At 37.5% G+C, this 25,773-nt stretch overlaps 1 protein-coding gene across 1 annotated transcript in view; it reads left to right on the top strand.

The window, feature by feature from the left end:
- Window positions 1-5,558: 5,558 nt before the first annotated feature.
- The window catches only part of SHC3 (SHC adaptor protein 3), a 79,926-nt gene continuing 59,711 nt past the window's right edge, over window positions 5,559-25,773 (top strand). The window contains exons 1-2 of the mRNA XM_075211126.1: window positions 5,559-6,830; window positions 16,116-16,186. Of these exons, the coding sequence (XP_075067227.1) occupies window positions 6,315-6,830; window positions 16,116-16,186 (587 nt within the window). The 5' untranslated portion in view covers window positions 5,559-6,314. The remainder of the gene's footprint in view (window positions 6,831-16,115; window positions 16,187-25,773) is intronic.

Raw genomic sequence — 25,773 nt, 5'->3', positions numbered from 1 at the left:
GACTGAATCTTGTGGTACTTCAAGTGATGGAGGACGTGGACAGGAGGTGGAGGAGAAAAAAGTACTAAAGGAGCAGTTTTATAGGTAGGATGAAAACCAGGATAGGGCAATGTCCTGTAGACCTAGGGAATGCAGAATTGATTTGTCAACAGTGTTAAATGCAGTAGAGAGGTCAAGGAGAATTAGAAGTTGTTAGTGGCCTTTAGCATTATATGTGATGAAATCTTAGTCAGTGCATTCTTGTGGAGTGGTGGGAATGAAAGCCTGACTGAAGAGGGCTCAATTGGTTGTAGAGGAAAGAAAGGCATGAGATAGAATCAGAATAGGAGTAATCATGATGGAAAAAACCAGTGGAGAGAGATTACTGATGTTAAGGCTGGGATGAGCACGGGAGACTAGGGCCTGATTAATGGTTCAAACTACACTAGACTAATACACTCATAGCGCCCCCTCGCCTTCCATGTTAGGCTAATATGTGGTGAACAAACTTGTCCTTAATTAGCAAATTCCCCCCCGCCCTGCCAAGGTTTATGTTCTCATGTTTACAAAACTCAGCTTCTCTAGGAATTTTAAATGGTCAGAGCAATCGTATTTCAATAAAATCATAACTGCATAGCAGAAGAACTTATGCATGGATGAGCAGTACCGAAGGTGAGTATGTGAAGGTAGAGTGGGCTGTCATGTCTGAGCATCTCGACATCCTTGCCTCTCCTACTCGCTTATGCTCAAGCACCTGCTCAAGGATAACACATTGTCTTCAGCCTTTACCATGGGAATATGTCCATATTAAAACCTTACTACATATTTCTCTCATCTTTACTTTTTACTTTGGAGAACAAATGTTCTCTTTTATTTTATAATTAATTTCAGTTTATAGCCCTCCCTGTCACAAGTTTGCCTTCCCCTTATCGAAAACCTTGCAACTTAGGCTGCAGCCTACTCAGCCTATTAAATAATCAGACCATGCAGGAGACACTGATCTTTTGATTTGTGAGGGGAGAGGGTTGAATGGAATTGTAAAGCGCTATGGAATTTGCTGGCGCTATATAAATAAATGTTGATGATGATGATAGTTGGTACAGCATTAAATTGAGAGGAGAAGATGGTAAATACTTCATGTGTGTGATCAAATGATGAGAATGTGCCAGAGGTGCAGGGTTTCTATCAAAATAATTTATATATATATTGATTTTCTAGGCATTCCATCCAAAGATAGAAATGTTCATTTTTTTTACTAGTAGACAATTTATAAGCGCCCCAAAATTACAAACGATAAACGATAAACGATAAAACTGTAAAGGTTTTGGACTTTGCCAAGAACCTTATAATATCTTGAAACATATTAGACACATAATTAGAAGTAACTTTGAATTTTGAACAGGATATTTTTTTTCTGCCTTTTTAAGTGTTCAATATTATCAATTCACACTTTTAAAATCAAGGTCAATAGTACAGCAAGTGTACAGGCTGCTCCAGCCCATATCTGCCATCTTCAGACCTGTTTCTGTATATCTATATATGTATAGAATTTTAAAATGGAATGGAATACATTAATGATATGAGCACTTTTTTCAGCAATTTGGAAATGTTGTCTCTGGCAGCAGGAGAACGCAGGGTAGTTGGGAGAGAGATTGCTCCCTCTCCCTTGTTCAACCTCTTTACTAGGATCCCATTGTCAAACACTGTGCTCCTCACATTTCCACTGCCTATGGACCATGGTGGTATGGAGTATGAGGGGAGTGGCCACATGAGCCCTCTTAGAAAGTATAGGCTGGACACAGTTGATTTTTGCAGACACTCATTAAAATGCCTCTACTCTATTTTTTTTGAGCTCGTCAAACAATGAATATATGATTTCCATGGGTGGAAACGTACCTTTGGAAATGGAAATCCAGTGAATCCTTGAAACCTGTTTTAAATAAATGGATCCATTCATACCATGTCAAATAATTCATGTTATTCTTACTCTAAAGCCTGAAATTCCCTTGGAGGACCTTTCAATAGTCCTGAAATGGAGGGAGGCCTATTGGAAAGTGGGCACAGCTTCACATGCCAGGAAAACAAAAAGACAGGGGGATAGATTTAATAAAGCTTCGGAAAAGTTGAGGTGTTGCCCCTATAAAGCAATCTGATTCTAGCAATAATTTTCTGTATAGTATAAGGTGACAAGTTCACAGGTCAGGATCTCCAGAGGTAAGTCAATCTAAGGTCAAGATGACGGGAGGGACTGCGAGCCTGAGCACTGGAGGAGTGCCCACTCACTGAAAGTGGAATTCTTATTGACACAGCACCACTCAAAAAAAGTGCTCAGGATGTTACACAGGTAAGTGACCACTCAGGAATTTGGTGAGATAACGCAAAACAATTTAAAAATAATATGAACTTGCATTATTGTATTTTAAATAAATATTTTGTCAACTTAAAATATTTGAATAATTAAAGGATATATGTGTTCTTGTGATTCCAGGATAATGAATGGAAGCTCTCAACACTCACTGGAATGAGAGACCTGTTATTCCTTGCACATTCAATTCTATAATATCAACATGTAATATAAATCTATGTCTGTGACAACTCTGCCAACCAAGTTTTTAATACTAATATTTACAATGTATAGCAACATGGAAGCATATACATGACATATACATAGCAAGACACATACTCATTTATAACAATACTCATTTTATCTGATTCAGTACTGACGTTATTGAGCTTCTCTTTGTAGTTACCATGCAATTTACTGACATTGAATTCTTTTTGTAGCTTATACTGTCATGTTCATGGCATCCTGCACATCAACAGACATTTTTCTTTAGCAAAAGCTTATATCAAACATTTGTTTGCTAATCCGCATGGAAATTAACTCAGTTTAAAAATTGCCTGGATACATTTGTGGCAAAGACCATTCTGTATATCGTCATCTAACTTTTAATACACCCACGATGTTTCGATAAATAATTAACCATTATTTGTTTTTCTTTATTCCCATCAAATCCTAATAATTTCATTGAAAAATTCCAACATATTCTTGTTCTCGTGTGCGTTTCCATGGCAACCCTTGTTGCTAAGGGAGGGTTCTCACAGTATATCATCCTGTTTGCAGCTATATGAATTGTTCCCTTGGAAAGTCAGGTAGTCTGAAAGGTTGCTGTTTGTGCTAATGTTCTTGCTTTGCAAACCCCTCCTGTGCTGCAAGAACTCACAGTAAATAGAATTACAATATATAGCTAATGACATAGCACCATAGAAAGCAAAGTGAACAGGTTTAAAGCAACGTTTTCTTTTCAACAGTTTTCTGCATTGCAAATGAAACACAAAAAAATGCATTGTAGTTTTAAAAGCTTGTTAATACATTACTTAATATACTAAATTCGACCCGAATAGTTTTTCTGCATTACACAAAGGGCCAGATAACCATTTTGCTAACCAATTTTTGTGTTAATTAAAATGTATCAGCTTTCAGACACACAATCAATTTTTCTATCCGTTTTCAATGGGTTTCAATGCATTAAAAACAGGTAGATTATAATAAAACTGGGTTCTTTTTATTGTGATTCACAAACATATTTAACTGCATTAAATTAGATTATATATTCTTGATTTGCTTTATGATTGATTTTTACAATTGGGTGTTCTTTGTGGAACTGAGAGGTCCGATGTCTACAGAATCCGAGATTCATCTGTGCCTTGCCTATATAAAAGCTGGTAGAGCTTTCACCTACACTGCAAAATAATATGACCTGTGTACACGTCAATTTTTTTTATCAACCTTTTGGTAGAATATCACGTACCAGACTTGCAGTGAAAACCAGTCATTTATTATGCAGCTGTGTTTTTCCTTCATAATAGGAAGATCTAGTAGATGTTTTGTAAAGTACTGCAGAAATTTGTGGTTCTTTTATATACTATGAACACGTGATTAACAAGTTTTTTGGGAAAACTTAATTTATTTAGGCCTTGGTTTAACGTTATGTTTTACTGTCTCTCCTATAATTTGAAATGTCTCTGAAAACATATTGTCTTATATTAAGATCACCCCACACCTCTTTATATTCTTTATTATACAGTATTATTCGCTAACAGCAGTTCTAGACAATACACAAGTGTACTATCTATTACCAGGTTTAAGTGTAATATTATCTGTCAGTAGAGCTAAGCGTCTAGATGACAGGTACAATTCAAAAGGCAGTGGTATACTACCAAATCATATTAATTACATATTATCTACCGAATAAATAGTCATCCAGTACATTGGCTTGATGTGTAAACATATTTAGAATTTCTGATCAGTCTAGTGAACATTACATATGTTCATTCTTTTTCTATAAAATATATGTAGCTTTTAAAATCAGAACTACTGCATTATGTTGTTAGGAAGGGGTTAAGTCTCCAGAATATATACTGAACAATCCATTACCCAGAGAAGATCATATAGAACTCTGTTGCTCAATATGTCAATTTAATGTTCTGGAATAGGCATATTAGACAGAATGAGTACATTCATGAATGAAACAGGTATACTTAAATATTCGGCTGAGATAGGTATTTTACTCAAACAACTAGCAACGTGCATTTTTTTGTCTTTAACATCTGTTTCTCTCTCACGTTATGAAGATATATTTGTTTTTCTAGGAGCTGCTTAATTAGGTTAGATTTTGCCGTATAAAGAATTCTGCCTGTGATCAAAATGGACTCTTCCACTATTTAGCAAGCCTTTGTTGAATGAGTCATCCGGGCTGCTTCTCATTGGCTGGAATGGTTAGCACCCAAGGGATTGCCAGGCAGAGGCTGCATGGCCCTGCTTCATTCACAGAATTATTGATATGCGAGCCAGCCCTTTCATTCACATAAATAGAGTTTCATTCACATTTTGCAATTTTTATTTGTATCTAATGAAGAGAGGCGTTTGGCAATGTTAAGTCTTTCTTTGTGTTAGGTAACAGCTGAAACAATCCATGATGTGAGTATCGTTGTTGCTATGCTAGCAGACAGAAGGGGTAAGATGTATGCTCTGAGAATACTGCAGCGGGTTGTGCCTTGTGCTTAATGAAAGGCTATTCTGTACTTCACTAGAAACTCGTTCTTACATTAAATAGGACATTTCCATTATTCATCACCCCAGGGAGCAGAGGTGCTGACTAATTTGATGTGTCATAAATTAGACTAATTAAATATCTTAATGGGAAAGTTTATTTAGAGCTTTTTGTACTTTCTGTGCTGCAGTCTTTGAGTACGAGGGGTGGGTGATACTAGTGTGGTCTTGATGAAATGTGCTGCAGTGGGAGACTTTGCAGATCACTTATTTAATTTTACATCCCTATTGTTTGGTGTCATTTCTGGCGTCAGAAGTCGGATTCAGTAGCACGATCTGATGTCCGATGTTTTGCATAGCTTTTACCTACCTTACATATTAACATTAACTCAGTTGTATGTCCATGGTTTCCTTTAACGTGCTGAACATTATAAAATGTGTAATGTTACATATGTCATATCAATGGAAGAGTTGTATTTTATATACTTGAATATTAACATGAAGTAAGTAAATTAATTTTATGTCCTTTAACAGTTAGATAACAGCTTATAGAAAAACTATTGCTATTCTAAATTCTAGCATAATTTGTAAGGACACTGGAAAAGTATTATGAGTGTAAACTCTCTCAAACCACACACAGGCCGATCATGTGGCTGGACCAGTCTACTTCTCCATATGATGAGTTTACCATATTGATGGGCATTGTTAATGTATTTTAATGCACATATATGATAGGTATATATCATAGGTAACCTGATATAGGTACTGCAGGGTTACATCACCTATAGAGAGAGGGTGCACATTGACATAACTTCAAGAAATGATCCGTTTGCAAAGTTAGGGAGAGGAAATTTGAGAATTGATTGGTTCTAGCGTGCTGTAAGTGGGTGGATGTTTTTTGTGCTACAGGAAGTGATTTGCAGTGTTCACTGAGCCTTTTGTTGAAAAGGGTCTCCTCATTTGTGTGAGTCATGCTTTTGCTGTGAGCGAGTTGGCAGCTCTAACCAGAAGTGGAATGTCATATAGAACTGCCTGCTCCTGTCTTCATTCTCAGCCCATATCTATAGGAAGTAGATACATTTTCTTATTCTAGCTGGGGGGAAGAACAAAATCAGCATTTCAGATTTTTATGTTATTCTTTTACAATTTTGTTACACAGTTGTTTTATTACTGCATTCAGGTTTCCATGTACCTCTATGAACCTCTGGCAATGTTAGCAAAGGTGGCTTTTAGACTGGCATCAGTTTTGCCACAGTGTATGACAGACGCTAGATAGAAGGGCATGCTTCAACGTACCAAGTATAACCGCTTCAAAAATGAATCTGTGACACCGGTCGATGAGCTTTTGCACAACCTGTCCATGAACAGTAAAGTCTCTACCCCAGCTCCAATTCCGACCACAGACTTACAGAAGGACCAAGAAGATGGACCCACCTCTCTTTGTACATTTATTCACAAGGTGTCTCACATGAAACTCTCCAGCACCGGCAGCCTGTTGGGTATCAGGAACCTTTCCACTGCAGTCAAGGAGCTTGCTGGTTCCAAGTTACAGGGCAGCTCTCCTGCTCTTAGTTCAGCAGCAGGAGCATCAGACAACACATGTAACCTTGTGTCTACCCCTCCGTGTTCTCAGCAGGACGTGTGCAAGATGAGCACAGGGAAAAAAACACGCTCGGAAGAAATGCATTTGGGAGGTGAAGACTGGAATCAAAGTAGCAGCTTCGTCAATAAACCTTCTAGAGGATGGCTGCACTCCAGTGAGAAGATCCAGGGACCCGGAGTGACGTACATTGTCAAGGTTGGTCAGCTTTCTACCCAGCTCTGTTTTTTTGTTTGCTTTTTTCTCTTTGTAAATCAATGAACAGTTTGTATGTAGAAAAGTATTTTATTGTTCTACCTGTCAGCACAAAGTTATGTGATGTCATATAGTGGCTGCAGATTGACTACAAATCCATAGTGTAATTTTGTAGTGATATCGGCTTAGATGATCGGTGTTTAGATTTTAAAAATGATCTGATGGGTTTATTTGTCTGAGTGCAACACACAGACAGGGTAAATGTATGAATGTAATGATGATAGGATGCTAATCCGTTTCATTCTAATTGGAATAGCTATTTAAATAACGTGAGGAAAATCGTACTGTAGGCATTCTGTAGGGTATGAGTGTCTCCGCGGCATTAAACCTTGTAAACCCGTCTCTACGTCATTGTGCGATTTCCAACCTGATATAGGGACACTGGATCCTGTTTTAAGGGTCCAGTGTTAAATGTAATACCTTCAATTTTGTTTTCAAATGGACATTTATGACACAATTTTATGTATCCATTCAGTTGTTGTTTTTGGCACACTTCACAAATACACAATGTCAATGTAATTCACATAAAATGACAAAGAACTGTTGCATGTATGTCTACACTTTAAACGGCAATAATGTTGAATAATACAAGGGATACTATTGTTACTTCTATAACCTTTTTTATATACTTGATACTGTGATAAACACTGTTACATCTGTGTTTTATACACAAGTGTACTTCTAAAAATTGCAGTTTGAAGGTATGATGCTCTATCAGTATTGCAGTCTCCCCATGTTTCTTTCCAGAAAATAATGAAAAAACAGATATGGCAATATTTGTTGATAAAAAGATACATATATAGATAGATAGATAGATAGCTAGATAGACAGACATAATGTAATATAGGATAATTAATAACCCTTCACCTTTCCATCATCTGTTTCCCCCTACATTGTAATAGTGTATCTGTGAGTGGCAATTAAAACATGTCATTTTTGATCTATACATCTGACACTCAGATAAACATATATGTTGACATAAATGTTGAATGTTAAAGGCCATTTGGATCATCTATTCTGCCCATTACATTTCTTAATGGTTTATTCTCAGAAGCGATCTACGTTTATTCTATTTGTGTATAAATGCCTTCACTATTTTTTTTCCATTTGCTGGAAGTTCATTTTTTGAAGCAGTTATTCTCCTCTCAGTAAAATAATATTTTTTGTTATCACTCCCCAGCTTTCACTGGCAACAAACACATAGGTTAGGATTACAAATTATTGGATTTAATTCAATAGTGTTTGATTAAAATCAAGTTAGTGATTTTGATAAGAGTGATTAATGATTCTTGGACGTTGTGAAAGCCTGGCATTCCATGGTGAAACTTGTTTCTATTTTATAAAGTTGTCATAAGTTGCAAGAAACATTTTCTCTATATCAGGGAGAGCATATGTATATTTATGTAAGGACTACGTTTTAATTGGAAAAAAAAAATGCTTGTTGGTTATGACCATTGCATTTCATAACATTTCTGCTTTGTAGGTTTTTTCTGAAAGGGGGGGTTTGTTTCAAACAAAGAAAGTATATGTATAAATAGATGATGATGTATTAGTTAACAAAAATATATTTTAGGAAGGGGTTATCCCTATTCTTAGATCTGTACCAGATGAAAAAAGGCACCCACCATCATTGGTGTTAAGTAACATTGGATGAAGTTGGGTGTATTTTCTCTTTCACATTAAAGCCCATCATCTGGTTAGATCTGCAGTATTGCCTAAAGACTGTGCACACAATTGTTAGCGGAGGCAATTTAAGAGGAAGTGATAGAATCCAAGCCATATGCCAGAGGGATTACTACAACAGCCATGTTGTTCAGGGACGGAGGTGCATTATCTGGGCATTTTACCAGATAGATGATTAGCTGTGGCCTTACTTCTGTGTGGAAGGGAAACCATTTCTGCTGCATTTACTGGATAAATTGAAGGACACTTATGAGCTACCTGGACCTTCTGCTTGTGAAGTGACAAATATAATGCTTTTCCCTATAAATCAGTGTCCTGGGGCTTACCTACCAGTTCGGGCGATTCAAGTGTTCTATAGGATACATCTTATGTGATCCAAAGTGGGTGTTCCATTGTACTGCTACAAATAATTGGGATTTCCACAATTATTAGTTGGGTCTTTCAACTGCCCTGCCTATAATTAAAAGTTGTTGGACAGATATATTTGTGTGGCTATGTCTTCACTCAGTCACCTAGAATAATATGTACCTATTCCACCACTCTAAAACATTTCTGATGCTTCTCTGTGTAGCTAAATAATGACAGCATGTATTTATGTTCTGGGGGTAGATTTACTAAGCTGCGGGTTTGAAAAAGTGGGGAGGTTGCCTATAGCAACCAATCAGATTCTAGCTTTCATTTATTTAGTACTTTCTACAAAATGACCGCTAGAATCTGATTGGTTGCTATAGGCAACATCCCCACTTTTTCAAACCCGCAGCTTAGTAAATCTGGTCATTGAAATCAACACGTCCAATTAAAATATCATCCATACACATGATCCACCCTGACCAGACCTCCTGTCAACTCATCCACAACACTAGTCCACCTTGGTTGTACCCCGGTCCATAAACCATAGCACTTTTGCCTTTGGTGAACAATGGGACAATGCCACATAAAACAGAACTGTTTCAATGTATGGAATCTATGGGTCCTTGGCTGTGCCAAGGCTGCAAATGCATAGATGTATTTTTTTGTTTCAGTTAGATTACCTCACACTTGGAAATTACACATGTATGCTTTATGCCTGAGATATAACATTAATTATTATGTTACTTGAAGGGCATTTGTGTACAAAATACAGTAAAATGATGGTAAATATTTGTTTTATACACAATAGACTCGCCTGTTATCAATGAACACATAGTTTTACGAGGCTCTAAGCAAACAAAAAAGACAAAATAAATATCCATCAAGTAGAAAAGCATAGTACCAACACAAATGCTACAGATTACTCCAGTAGGATATAACCTTCATTCATTGTATGCCATTTGAGTAGTAAATAAGATAGACTGTAAATAAAAATAATAATTAAAATTATATTTCATACATGTATCAATTATTAAATAGATTGTACCATTACTACTAACCATTTTGATGGACACCAATTATCAGTACCATTTTATTAGTAAACATTTTTGCAAGTGCATGTGGATTGCAAATGAATGCCAGTCCTTATAATATGTGTGCTGCAGGTGCATTAAAAGGGTAATGACTTCAGCAGCTGTCATTAGATCAGTCTTTACTTTTGATAAGTATAATTATATGAACAAGTGTTCCTTTCATTACAACCAGAGGCAATATATGTGTTTTACATACAACAATGGTTAGAAGACAGAACACAGTAGGGCTTTTTCCTTTACACTGTTGAAATTTTGAAAGTCTCAGTGTTTAGTTGTATACTGGACTCTCTTTTGATTGATCCATAGGAATATGACCACACATCCAGTGCACACAACAGGAGAAGCCCAGTGCTTAAATAAAACATGCTAGAGTCTTATTGATTTCAATGTTGTATCAGATGTATGTAATTGCCAAAGTAGTTACTGAATAGGGGAACCTATGGAACAAATATGGAAATGCAAATAAAGAGATGTAGACTTGGGGTGGGATTATTTGCATTATCCACAGCATAGTCAACCCCCATTTTGCAGCGCCTAGAAAGTCCAACAGGGCTTACTAATTTGGGGGTTGGTCTCAGGGAAATGGAGGAGTGGCTGGGTGGGTCTGTGACATGACCAATTTTCTGTCCTAATTCTTTTTCCATAATTTGTTGAGTGTTAAGTCACTGATAGGTGTAGCACACACAGAAACACTGTAATACATGCTTCCATGCTGACGAGCATCATCATCATCATCATCATAATTTATTTATTTGTATAGCGCCACTAATTCCGCAGCGCTGTACATGATCATATGCATGTAGTGAGTAAGACTGAAAAAACACAGGTCTATAAAGTTCATTATTTTATACTTTTAATTGTCTCCCTCCATAGGAAGACAGCAAACCCCCCAAGTGAGACTTTGTTTTGCCTTCTTCTGGGTAAAACAACACATTTAAAGCAGCATACACTCTTCACATACAGATATAGACAAACTCACACAGAGAGACACACAATTACATGCTTGCACATACACAAAAATGTGTTTGAACACAAATACACAAGGTCAAACACAGTTCTCTCTCAACACGTTCATTAACAACTTCACGCCAGACAATGGCTGGATCACATTTTCTAATCTGTGGTTTATCAATAGAAAGTGTCATTATGGAATTTAATGTCTCTTGCTTGGTAGACATTTCAGATACCATTAGTTGTATTTGGACTCATTTGGGGTAAAATGATAGAATTACACTGAATGATGCCTCTACATTGTTGTGATAAATACATAGGAATCCTGGTGGTAATAAAGCAGCAACTTTATTTTAAATACAAATATACATAGCAAAAGCAAATAATAATTTATGGAGCATTGCTTGATGTCTACCATCTTTGGCAAATTAACCTTTTCAGTGCCTCTCTAGATTGTATTACTTTGTAGGGATGTGCATACACATATGCTTAGTAATAATACTGCACAGATAACAGGTGTCCAGAAAAATACCCAATTTAATATTATTGGTATGCTATTTAGCAATTAATACTAATATAGGTTTTCATTTTCATTTTTCATTTTTGTTTATTATTAAATCAACTTGCCCCTGTTTTCTAATGAAATACCTTAATGAATGGTTTTTTTATGGTTTAACAATTTTCTTCAGAAGCAGATAGGGGTGCTCGGTGCTAGTCCTTTCTCCTTGTCATAGCTTACAATAACACAATTGCTCTTGTACATGTGAGGAAATACAACATGGCCAAACGGCAATAACTAGAATGGTATCTGCAGGATACCACTAACTATTTATAATATATAATAATTTTCTCTACTACTGGCTTTTTCCCTTTAAATCTTGATAAATATTTCCGAAATGCAAATGACATATTTATTGAGAACACTAGGGATCATTCATTAATATTGTATTGAGATGCAATATTGACAGCAAACAACAGCGACCAATCAGCATTTAGAGTTGTATTTGTTTAGTACAAGATAGACTATGAAACTCAAGTGTCTGGTTGGCTGCTGCAAATTCTGCTCCTAAATGCCAAGTTAGTAAATGAGTCTTGCTGATTTTGTTTCAGGTTTGCTTTAGGACATTTGTAAACTTAGCGCAAATATCAAATTACTGAATCCTCAGAAGAATAGAACTTCCAAATGTATACATTTTTGTGAACAGAGCAGAACAAGACAAATGTTTCCATTTCCTAAAAATGTGTTTGTTGAAACAAGCAAAATTTTACTGTGATCAATGTGAAACGTAATGACAGTGATCCTGGTACTGGGAGCCATGTCAATAGACTACCCACTGCAATGATTATTTATATATACAAGAGGGTGTTAAAATTATTTAAAAATCTACTTGGGCACTATTTAGTAATAATATATCTATGAGGGGAAGCTTTATTATTTATTAATGTAACAGGGCAATACATATTATTTATTTATATAATGGTGTAGTATTTCTGAACCTTGTACTGACACAAGAGGGGGCACTATATTTTAACAATTTTACTCTGTTGCCCACTGCCCAGGTGTACCAGGAGAGGACCAGTGGTATTGCGCTTTGGGCTGACCCTGTCTAGGTACATGGGACTATTCGTATTCCCTCCCCAACCATAGAGAACCTGGCCCAACGCTGGATATCCCTAGTCTTTTAGTACATTGAGGGACGGGACATCTTTTTAAAACCTTCCTTATTTTTTGACGTTCTGACAGGCAACATAGCTCAAACTGCATGCGGCATGAGTTATCTCGCCTATCAAAACCATGTCTGAAAATTCAGCCTTTTTTGGCATACTTTGGCATAAATTAAAATTTAGGATTTACCTACTTCACTCGAAAATCCCCAGTTTAAAACTAGCGGTCTCTTCTATGGTTAAAATGGAACTGAGATATATTATGGCAAGAAAAAGAATATGAACCCTTTGGAATTACCTGGACTTAGATGAATATCAGATCACATTTTATGACCGATTTATGCAAAAATCCATGTAATTCCAAAGGGTTCACATACTTTTTCTTGCCACTGCAACTTCTTTTAGGGCAACGCTTATCCACTCATTCCTACTAGTAATTTTAATGGTGGCTCCCTTGTATCCAGGGGAGAAGCATCTTTATTTAAATATTATTTTTTTTTTACTGACTTTAGTTAATCTACTCACATGTCTGAAAAAATATTTGCCAGTGATTCCTTAACCTTGAAAACATGACTCCCTTAGAACCAGCCATACAATTCCGGTGGCTTAGTGATTAGCACTTCTGCCTCAGCACTGGGCTTATTAGTTTCATACCCAAACCATGGCTTGATGTGTGTGCAGTTTGTATGTTCTCCTTGTGTTTGCGTGGGTTTCTTTTAGGTGCTCTGGTTTCCTCCCACACTCCAAAAACATACTAGTAGATTATTTGGCTATTATTAAATTGACCTTAATCTCTCTCAGCCTGTGTGTGTGTGTGTGTGTGTGTGTGTGTATGAGTGTGTGTGTGTGTGTGTGTGTGTGTGTGTGTGTGTGTGTATGAGTGTGTGAGTGTGTGTTAGGGAATTTAGACTGTAAGCTCTAATGAGACAGGGACTGATGTGAGAGAGTTCTCTGTACAGTGCTGCGGAATTAGTGGCGCTATATAAATAGCTGATGATGCTGATTGTACATTATTTACTTTTAATAGATTGTAACTTATACATCAAGCAGACAGATTTATAATTTAAATAACATCCAGTTGTTTATACATAATTTCATAGTTAAGAAGACACAAGTCCATCAAGTTCAGCTTTCCTAAATTCGAATTGGGTCAATCCAGAGTAAGGGAAAACAAAACCCCCAGTGTGATAGTTGTCTATTCAGCATGTTGGATAATTTCCCTGGATCAATGTCCAAGCTGGGCTTGGTAAGGATCTGGAGAGTGGGAAGGTGTGCTACTGTTTAATTAGTTATTTATTTTTTGTGTATAGAAAATGTTTTATCTCAATAAATGTATAGGATGAGACTCAATCTCTGCCATCTGGCTGATGCTGGTACAAAAATGTTGTCTTTATGCATGTTAAGAAATGGTCCTGAAAATATGTATTCTCCCCTTTATCTAATTACAATAATCTTGCTCTTCAAAATTAAATCTAGTTTCTGCAATGCTCTGCTAATTTGAGTTACTATGTGCTCTAGCAGAGAAATAGGTACATTTGCGCAAATCAAGGCATAGAGTGAGACCAAAGCCGCATTTGAACTTGGTAAGTGACCTTCAAAGAGTAGACTCATATGGGCTTATATTAAGTTGAACGCAAATTGCATTCTTGACAATATAACATGCTTTTTTACTTCTGGGCAAGTGCACAAAGCACTGGATGCTAAATTATGCACATGCTCAGATGCAAAAAAAGTGTATTATATTCCAAGAATGCAATTTGTGTTCAATGTAACATGAGCACCATAATCTTTTAGAAAAACTTATCGCAAAGAAAAAAGTATACTTTGATTTCCTAGTTTCTAGCGGAATTAGTGGCGCTAAATAAATAAATGGTGATGATGATGATGATGATGAAAAAATCAATTTTTCAGCCAATTGGCAGGAAAATGAAACACCTCACACAGCTCAGAAACCTCACTTGGTTTTGCACTGAAGATTTAGCTTCAGGTGAAAGCATCAAACAACAGCATGTGAAATTTACGTAATTATATAATATATTTAAAATACTATAGAGATGTTGATAATTGCATACAACATAATAAACAAGACTGGTACTGTGAGGTTGTTTATACAGAATAAGAACATACAGTATGCGTTGGCCCAAACGATATTGTGCATTTGCCTAATATTGTGTAGGTCTCCCTCCAGCCGTCGGGGCATGGACTCCACAAGACCTCTGAAGGTGCCCTGTGGTATTTGGCACCAAGATGTCAACATCAGATCCTTTAAGTGGGACCTCTATGGTTATTTCCTCCTACACAATCCTGCCTTTTCTCTTGTCTTCAGGCAAGGTCTCTATGCCTGATAGGGAATTGTCATGCTTTCGACTCACAGTTTGTATGTGGCAATTGGAGGTATTAGGCTACGGTAGGCATGCCTGTTACAGGACCTAAAAGAGCTTATATCTCAGCCACTTGACACTCTAGGAAGACAGCTACCTGTGTTTTTAAAGAGAACTGAAGTAAAAAGATGATAGCAGTTGTTTAAAACTCCATGTACCAGGTCAAAGAAATGTATCTACTAGTTTTTTTAATCTGGCAATCTTTACGTCATCTGACTGAGAGCTCTCAACTGTATGGTGCTGTTTATTAAAGGTCTAAAGAAAACAGCATTGTTATAATAATTGAAAAAATAAATGTTCCGTTTCGCCAGCGCTGTCCTATACAGCAGCCGCGGCGCTGTCTAAGAAGCGTCCGCGGCGGTGCTGTTTCTTGTTTCAAACTTTTTTTTTTTATTGAATCTAAAACTAGTAGCCCAAGTCCGGGCTTTGGAACTGAAAGCCTGCCTAGCGGCCTGGCTAGCGGTAAGATCCTTGTTACGGATGCCTTCTTACGGATGCCAGCAGGTGTCGCCAGGGAGCCGAGCTTGATAAATTGTGCAGTTGATGATTTAATGATGCAATAGATCCCTTACTTACTGGCAACATCCAAAATAAGAAATGTCTTGAAGTTAGTATTCATTTAAAAGCATATTGTTGATTAGTTTGTATTGTTTCATTGAGATTTGTAGATGGTGTTTAATGTGACCTCTTCGGAGCAAGCAATTCCTGCTGCCACTAACGCAAACTTGCAGAATGGTTCATGTCTATAATTTTCACAACCCATCAGACCTCACCCCACAATTCTCCTAGTTTGTGAAAAGGGGATACTATAAAATAAATTAAGGGGGAATTCAATTAGCAGTGATGTTTTGCACATTTCCGGGTACTACGAGTACAGTTCTTTTACTAAACCTGTCTAATTGGCTATACGTATCATCCCTTTGATGAAAGTAGACATCTTTAAATACCTGCTTTCCTGCATCACAAAACTAAGAGATCTATGACTGACTTGCCTAAATATAATAGTTAATAGTAATAATCTTTTCACCAGATTAGGCCTGCGTTTCCAGGGTTTTAGAAGAGCTTACTATTTGTCATTCTTACTTAGTTCTGTCATTTTCTTACAGTATTTGGGATGCATTGAAGTTTTGCGGTCCATGAGATCTCTAGATTTCAACACAAGAACTCAAATAACAAGGTAATATATTTATTTTTTCTTCTTCTAATGTTAACAATTTTTGTATAGGTTAAAAAAGATTGCTTTGGGGTATATTTACTATGCAGCAGTTCCGACAAACCGCCGATTCTTGGCCATTTTATTGACAAAGCTCATCGGGTTTTGTCTTTAATAGAAATGCCATTTTAAAAAAAATGTCCTAATATGTCAGAAAAATAAATCTTTCAACACTGAAAACTGTCATATTTGTACATTATAAAAATTGGTAGCAAGCTATTTATTACCCAGTTACTACAATAGAATGTAAAGAAGGGGGAATCGAGGCATTGTAACAGTGTCTGATTTACAGATCACTGGCTCTTTTATTCAGTGAGATTATTAAGTAAAATTACAAAGACATTATCAAATTGTACAAAAGGGCAAAGATGTGAAATTAATACCGGTTTTCTTTTCTGTGATATAGTCACATGTAATTATTTTCACACCGCGCTATATTAATTTCAGTGTTGTCTGGTCGTATAACTGATTCAAATACAGATTGTGCAATTAAGTTCTGAACTAATATACACTCTTTCTTTTTCTGGATATAGATTCTAGAACTGTATATAGACAATATATTTTGTATAAGCAAGGATGTTTCAGACATTTTTATGAAAAAGTCATGCCGGGACAGCGCATCCGATAAGAGGTTGTCCTGGTGATGACTCTGTGCTACTCCTGACCCGGAATCTTTACGGCACATGTGCGACCTTAGGTCGAAAATTCTGTTTCCACATGGTTTTAGGCTTGATTAAAAGGCTAAAACCTTTATAGAGGCTAAATGAATTATCTTACAGTATCTATGTTTATTTGCCTATGCGTCTCTTATTCCTAAGCTTTTCGCAGCAAACAGCGTTTCAGGATGGCATTACCTGTCTTTTTCACCGGTGAAGCAATAACTGCATGCCAATGACCAGAAAAAAGACTTTGTGGAGAAGGGGGGTCTTCGCTGGGGCTCTCATAGCAGCCTCCACATGGTAAAATGCAGTGGAACTTTTTTATGTATCTCTGCGATTTACAGCAATACTTTTTGATAGTTACCACGCTGGGGTCATAAGTAGACCCCTTGTCTGATTTGAAAAAAATCTATATGGTAAAGCCCTATTAGTATAAAAGATAATATAAGGATACGTCTATATAAAAGGAAGTTACCTGTTAATAAGGTATAATATAATAATTATCCTAAACACAAACTATGAAATATTGGGAATATGCCCTGATTTTTCTCCCGTTCTCAGAAGTGAGTATAATTTAAATCCCAGTAAAGTGTTTCCCCATTATGTTACTAAGTTACCTGCGTATTTTATCAATCCTTTGTGTGTATACATTTAACTACAGGGAAACTTTAGTGTATTATTATTATTTATTATTATTATTTATTTATAAGGCGCCACAGGGTTTCCGCAGCGCCGAACACAGTACAAACAATGGACAGTACAGGGAATAACAGTACAGAACAATAAATGAGTAATACCAAGACTTCAGATGCTCCAGGGAAAGCAAAAATATTGAAGTTGGAGCAGAAGAGACGGTAGAGAGACAGGAGGGAGAAGGGCCCTGCTCTTAAGAGCTTACATCCTAAAGGGAGGGCAAACAGACGACCAGCACAAAGGGAGTCAGAGGAGGGGAGCAAGCACACCCTCTTCAGAGGAGGAGCCAGGAGATGAGAGTGAGCATGGAAAGAGGGTTAAGGGGAAGGGTGGTAGGCTTTGAGGAAGAGATGAGTTTTGAGTGCCCGTTTGAAGGAGCACAAGTTAGGGGACAAACAGATGGAGCATGGGAGGTCATTCCAGTGCAGGGGGGCAGCTCGGGAGAAGTCTTGAATTCTGGAGTGGGATGATGTGATTAGAGTGGAGGAGAGGTCATTGGCCGAACGCAGGGCCCGGGCGGGAGTGTGGATGGGGAGGAGATTGGAAATATAGGGGGCAGTAGAGTGTATGTATCTATGTGTATGGATGTGCATGTATAAAGATACATAATAATGTGTGTTTGCGTATGTGTGATATCAGTTTTTTCTCTCTGTATATGTGTGTATATATGTATGTGTTGAGAAAGGAAGAGAAAACAAGCACGAATGAGTGTGTATGAGTGGAGAGGAATGTGAGTATGTGTGAACATGGTTGCGTATGTGTTTGAGAAAAAGAGAGAAAGAGCTTGTACAAGCGTGCATAAGTGTGTGTAATTATATAGGAAGCTTGAGTGAGGAGTGTATAGTTAGAGTTAGGTCTGTAAGCAAGAAGGAGTGAAGTAGAGAGAGAGAGAAAGAGTAGGAAGACTGCGAGATAGATTTCAGGACAGCCTACAATACAGATTAGGTAGGGTTAATGTAAACATAGACAGTTTTGCATTGCAGATTTAAGGTTAAAACCATTGATTAACTTTTAAAAAATTTAAATACCTTGGAATTTATCTTACTAAACACTATGACCGACTGTACCAAGCAAAATTTCCCCCATTGATAGATGCCTTCAAAAAAGATTTACGTTCATGGTGTTTCTTAAAATATTCTTTGGATTGGTAGAATAGCAGCAGTAAAAATTAACCTGCTCCCCAGACTCCTCTACTTTTTCCAAAGCCTCCCAATTAGACTTCCCACCACGGTTCTCAAAGATCTACAAAGCAATATTACTAAAATTGTTTGGGCATCCAAGAGACCTAGGGGCATATTCAATTAGGTTTCCGGTCCGCGGTACCTCAATAATGCGGAGTTTCCTACACAGCCCTATGGGGTGCGCACGAAAATCCACATTATTGCGGTACCGTTGATTGACTTCGTGACCCGTTCTGACGCGTTACCGCGAACCGGAAACCTAATTGAATATGCCCCATAGAGTCCACCTAAAAGTTCTATACAGACATTTAAGAGACAGAGGCCTAGGCCTTCCCTGTCTCCATAAATATTATCTAGCCGCTCACCTCACACAGGCGATATTAACTCACTCTCACCGACCCCCATCTTCCCTACTCCCTCCAACACTACGTTTCACGCTATCAACATGGAACCTTTGTACTCAAACTCTTGATCTGATATCTGACCCATCTTGCATGACCCCTCTTTCGAAACAACCCAGAATTTACTCCTGGACTGGACCCCAATAAGTTTAAGGAATGGAAATCTCATAACATTAAAAACCTTTTCTTAAGGTTCTCTACTCTCCAAGATCACTTTGAGATACCAACATCAGCTTTTTACCAATATCTACAGATTCGCCATGTTTATCACGACAAAATAAAATGGAAAAACACTCATCTCCCTTTCGTACTCGAATCCTTTTGTTTTGGTAGGTCCCCCTCCAGAGGCTTAATTTAAACATTCTATTGACTCTTTATTAAGCATAGTCAACCTACTAAAGAGAGACATGAGCTAAGATGGAAGGGGGATATGGGAGAGTTTCTTGGCTTGGAGGATTGGACCCAAGTCCGTGAAGCTGTAGTTAAAATTTCCATTTGTGCACAACTAAAAGAAAACTCATACAAACTCCTGTTCAGATGGTACCTAGTACCCATAAGACTCAGGAACCATCTACCCTAATGATTCTATCTCATGCTGGAGAGGATGTGGAGGAGAAGGTACCCTGGCCCACATTTGGTGGACTTGCCCCAAAATAGTACATTTTTGGAAGGCGGTACGTCATCTGATTGAAAAAATTAATCACATCCGACTCCCTGACAATATTTTCTATTACCTTCTCCCATGCACAGTCCCTGATACCCCGAAACACACACAAAAGTTGATTGGACACATTCTTGTAGTGGCGAGATGCCTAATCACCCTTAATTGGAAGAAGACAGACCCACCCACTATTCAAACACTCATTCCGAAAATCTGGCAAACACATAAAATGGAACATATCACCAGTATTATTCATAACCGTCCCCTCCAATTCTCCTCCACCTGGAATGCCTGGACCTCCTATTTCACAACAGACCTATAGAATAAGCCACATTCCTAACGCTTTCATACACTTTCCAGTTTCCATCCCCCTACTATCCTCTACTAAAAGTCCCCTGCCCTCCTCCCTCCTTTCTCATTTCCTTCAATTACCTACTTTTACTCCTCAGCTCTTAGGACCCTCACCCAAAGGACCTCATATCTCCTCTTAATTATATTGTTTAGGATTTATATGTATGTTTATTTGTGAATAATGCTTACATGATATTTATATACAAATATATTTATTATCAGATTACTATTGGTTCCAATTGGACTATGTACACCCTTTCCTTCCTTCCCTTTTATATTTTGTATCCCTAAAAAACTCAATAAACAAATTTTCAAATACAAACAAACCAGTGGTTTAAGTGGGGATGTATACGGGAGTATGCCACCACATCTCCCACTGCCTTCATTGTAAAATGATCTAAGTCCATTCATGTACATTCCCATTACATTTTTCATACCACCACTTCTAAATTTCCTCTTCCACCACTGGTTCAAAAAGTATTGCAGAGTTATGGTTAGACATTATTATATATTATATATGTTATGGATATGGCAGAGTTAAAAGTACCTGTAGTATTCATAGTCCACAGGGAAACATTGTAAAAGCGTCCTGGAGGCAGCTAAGTGATTTCTGTAGGGCATCGGCAGAGGGAGCTGAATGGAGATGGCTCTGGGCTCATATAGCCTCATTCTTCCAGCCTGCATCTGTACTTAGATGGTGGTGAATAATCTTCACAGCATGTTGCCAGGAGTGATTAATCACTCATGTGCAGATGTGTCGCTATCTGCAGCTCATATTGTGCCAGCTGCCGCATGCGCAGAGTATAGTCGACAATGTGTACACACCAGCAAGCGTGCACATGATGCAGTCAGCAACAAGCAGACATTATGGTTATATCTTATGCCATGTCGTAAGTTCTACCCCATGCAATGACATCATTGCGTGGCGACGTGCACAGACGCCGGAGCTCCTTCACAGCTAGGTACTTACATCTTAGTGTATTTATTTAAGGTTAGCTGCACTTTACAATTTAGTTACAGCTCACAACATTTCCATTTGGAAAACAAAAATTAGGCAAAAAACAATCTGCCCAAACCACCCATGCAATGCCCAATCCCATTAGTCAACTCCCTTTTTTGACAGGCCATGACCTTTCTGCCACAGGTTAACCAAGCCTGCCCTAGATTGAGCATTGCTTGGTAGATTCCTGATTGAGAAGGCTCTAAGTAAATTTGTATTTAGTAGACTAAGCAAGAATATGCAATTTCAATCAAAACATAGGGAGCCAGTAAGATATTATCTTTTATTTAACCTTTGATTACTGGAAATTTGTTTTTTTTGTGTTTTTTTTTACCAGCAGGGCCAAGAAAATGTTAAAGATTTTGATATACATCAGTTTCGGCATCATTTCTCCCTCACTTGAACTAAACTTTACATTGGCATTAAGTTCTGTTGTCATAAATAAAAAAAAACATTATGTTTCTTAATTTCTGACTTAAGTTTTCTGATGGCACACACATGTGCATAACCACACGGATTGTCTTAGAGTTTGTTTAACTCTTACCGGTCCAGGCCAGTTAGAGCCGACTGAGTATTTTTTAAAATTGCGCCAATATCATCCTTATCGCTGGAGAAGGGGGCTTATTAATTAAAAGGCCTGTGTATGCAGTACAGAGATTAGTTATCAATGGTTCATTCTGTACCTGTACCAAAGCAATACAGTACTAAAGCTGTCCTATATTAGGACTAATGTTTAATTAACATTAACATGGTTTAAAAAAATCTCTGGACCTTATTATGGAAAATACATTAGATTTGCACTGGTGCTCTTAGATGGACTGTCCAAAGCACACCATGGTGACTCCTAGGGCTAGATTTACTAAGCTGCGGGTTTGAATAAGTGGGGCTGTTGCCTATAGCAACCAATCAGATTCTAGCTGTCATTTTGTAGAAGGTACTAAGTAAATGAAAGCTAGAATCTGATTGGTTGCTATAGGCAACATCCCCACTTTTTCAAACCCGCAGCTTAGTAAATCTAGCCCCTAATCTTTACTCTCGGGGAATGCCTCCTACAACTAGAAATGATCCTAGATGGATGGAGGGAAAAAATATGATGAAGCTCACTGTGCAAAAGTAAAACCTCACAGAATAATTCCTTACATAAAATAAAATGGTTTTTGTTCTTTTCCTGAAATACTGCTTTGTTTAGCTCATTTATAGCTTAAAACAATGATGGGAGTGAGAGGACCTCAGGACTGTCATTGGTACACGCTAATGTCTTTATTAGACTGCATTTGAAAATTGTTTTACATTGGAGAAAATGTCCTACTTCGTTGAAGTGCAAATGAAAGGTGCAAAATGCAACGATTCCTTGATTTCCACCAGCTCAGTCAGAACCAGTGAAAACTTACTTTGTAGTCATTTATGGTTGGTGGAAATCTAGGCACATGGGCATAAATTGAGGCACATGACACTACAAAAGAATATTTTGTGATGCACTGCGGCTGTTCTGCACTTCACAGATGACCTTCACTAATTTTTCTGGATCTTCTCAAACTTTTGGAACATCCTTAAAAGAATATAATACACAATATTTTAAAGTATTCTGCTCATTACTTTGAAAATAACTGTCAGACATAACACAAAATACCCATTGGGAGGAAAACCAACCATATGATAATGCTGCCATTCCTTTCTTGCACTATTCCGCATCAATTCTGTACTTTGCATGACATACTCACACTATGCCTAACTCCACCCCTTTGTCCTCCGTAAACACAGCCATCTTGTTCCGCTTTGGCGGAAATCTAGGCCTGTTTGTGCAAATCGAGTGGTACAACACCGCCAAAAAGTTTTTTGTGCCACACTTGGACTGTTTTACATTTTGTAAATTAAGCCTACTGTGTTCGTAAATGTCACAAATTAATGTGGGACCTATGCATTCTGGAAGATCCAACATTGAAGATGAGGTTAAATGTGAATAAATGTAAGGTTATGCATTTGGGGGCCAAGAAAATGCACACTGCTTACACCCTAGAACAGGCTTGGCTAACCTGTGGCACTCCAGGTGTTGTGAAACTACAAGTCCCAGCATACCCTTCCATCAATAATCTGCTATATATTGGCAAAGCATGCTGAGGCTTGTAGTTTTACAACACCTGGGGGTAAATGTATGAATCTCCGGATTCTTCATCTCCGGCGTGTTCAGCCTCTTCAGCGCTTAAATTTAAAGCGACGCTGCATTGTAAAGGGAAACTTTAAAGCGGCGCTGCATTGTAAAGGGAAGTTTCCCTTTACAATGCAGCGCCGCTTTAAATTTAATCGCTGAAGAGGCTGAACACGCCGGAGATGAAGAATCCGGAGATTCATACATTTACCCCCTGGAGTGCCACAGGTTAACCAAGCCTGCCCTAGATTGAGCATTGCTTGGTAGATTCCTGATTGAGAAGGCTCTAAGTAAATTTGTATTTAGTAGACTAAGCAAGAATATGCAATTTCAATCAAAACATAGGGAGCCAGTAAGATATTATCTTTTATTTAACCTTTGATTACTGGAAATTTGTTTTTTTTGTGTTTTTTTTTACCAGCAGGGCCAAGAAAATGTTAAAGATTTTGATATACATCAGTTTCGGCATCATTTCTCCCTCACTTGAACTAAACTTTACATTGGCATTAAGTTCTGTTGTCATAAATAAAAAAAAACATTATGTTTCTTAATTTCCCCTATTCGTTATGTGCAACAAATTAAATAAAATGAAAACTAACATAAATTTTAAATGTGGGGATGAATAGATGACTAACCAGCATGGCCTTTGAATACTTATGCTTATGTGTAAATATGTTTAATGGTTTATTTGGCGGGGGGAGTAGTATATTGAGCATAAAGTTCAGGGAGGCCTCTTCGAAGTTTAGGCACTGTCCCGGGTCTTGGTGGAGGTGGGGCTTAGTGACATTATTCACGTCATCATGCCCCTGCTATGCAATGCTGTGAATTTCGGCTTCACCACATCCCCTTCTGAACTAGTCTCCTGACCTCCCCTTAGGGAGTGTTCAAAAGTGGGTAAGTATGTTTTAAACTGATTGTGTTTCATGTTTAAACGATTTTTTGGGTTAACACATTTTTCTCAAGAAGAGAAATGGTTAATGTAACTCTAACTGAAAGGTACAGCTTTATATATATATAGGGCCTCATTTAATGTTCAACGTAAGTCCATTTTCATACTGTGCATATGCACCAAAGCTTTGTGGAGCTTGTTAACTTGCCCCAGACTACAGTCCCCATTGAAAATCATGTGGACTGCGGTTTTATGCAAAACTTAGCCTAGCCTTTTGTTAGATATCTAATTAACTTAAAAATGCCTAAACCAAGCGGGAAAAGCCATTTTCACATGGTTTATGGCTCAAGGCAGGATAAATATACCTACACCTCCAATCAGCAATTAGAACTCAAAATACAACAAAAAAAATGTTTTAAAACTCTTGTGCCTCATCCCCATTTTGATGTGCACTGCAGAATTCTGCATTTAGTATATAGGGGTAGGGCCTCTGTTGTCAAAGTAGCTTAAAGGTTTCTGACCCGCATAAGAAGCCATTAGGGTCTTGTCTTTGGGAGTAGTTACAGCTGTGTGTAATGGAGTATAAAGGTAATACTTTTTAGGAGAACTGCCGTGGAATGTCAGTTTAACATTTTTATTTTTGGATTTAGCGGTTCTTTAAACACATTATTTTTCTGATAATATGACAAAGGATGATAGGTATGTGCCCCAAAAATATATGATTTAATATTAGTTTATTAATTTACATTATACATTGGTTTTACACAAGAGTAGAATAGACCGAGATTCAATTTTTGAGTCTGATATAGAGGTACTTTTTGTTAAAAACACATCTCCATCTCTTGGTATACATGGTGATGCCAATGAACCAGCAGACATTACTTTTCTGAACACCACATACTGCAATTTGATTGGCTGTGGTTACAGAGCAATGAGCATGCAACTCCAGCAGATTGGTCAAGCTGATTAATGGGTAAAGCATCAGCATAGACACATGAATCTGCTCTTTAGTTGAAAAAAGAAACAATGTTTTTTTTAATGAAATCATTTAGTTTATAGATATGAGCTATGTGTCAAAAATAGTTTGAAAGTCAGATGGATGTTAAGTAGAAAGCTGACAGTATCAGTACAAATATCTTATAATAATATAAACTGATTTAAATGTATACAGTACTGCAAATATGACTGCTGGTGTTAGTCATCTCAGTCACCATCTGCTTACAAAAGCATCAGATGGAGCGATGTGAAACATGCAAGCTGTATTAGTTTTCTCCATCCACACATCAGCTTATGTAATACAATGACAGTCATATTTTAAGCAACACGTATAATTTTTTTGGGTAGAAAACCTATAGTTGTGAACAGCTGAGTTCAAAGCCACATGGGCTATTTCTGGGGTTCTTAACCTTTGTACCCAGGCTATATGTGTGAATGGAGCAAGATATATCACAAAGTAAAGAAAATATTGTTAACTCCAGCAGCAGAAAGTAACCCAAGGACATGTTGAACTCATTGAATGCAATCACATGAATCCTACTCCACGTTAAGGCACCTGCCCTGCTCCGCATTC

This window comes from Mixophyes fleayi, chromosome 1, assembly GCF_038048845.1.
Source record: "Mixophyes fleayi isolate aMixFle1 chromosome 1, aMixFle1.hap1, whole genome shotgun sequence".
In the NCBI taxonomy this organism is placed as follows: Eukaryota; Metazoa; Chordata; class Amphibia; order Anura; family Limnodynastidae; genus Mixophyes; species Mixophyes fleayi.
Note: the sequence above shows the minus strand (reverse complement) of the source record. Positions and strands in the feature narration are given on the sequence as shown.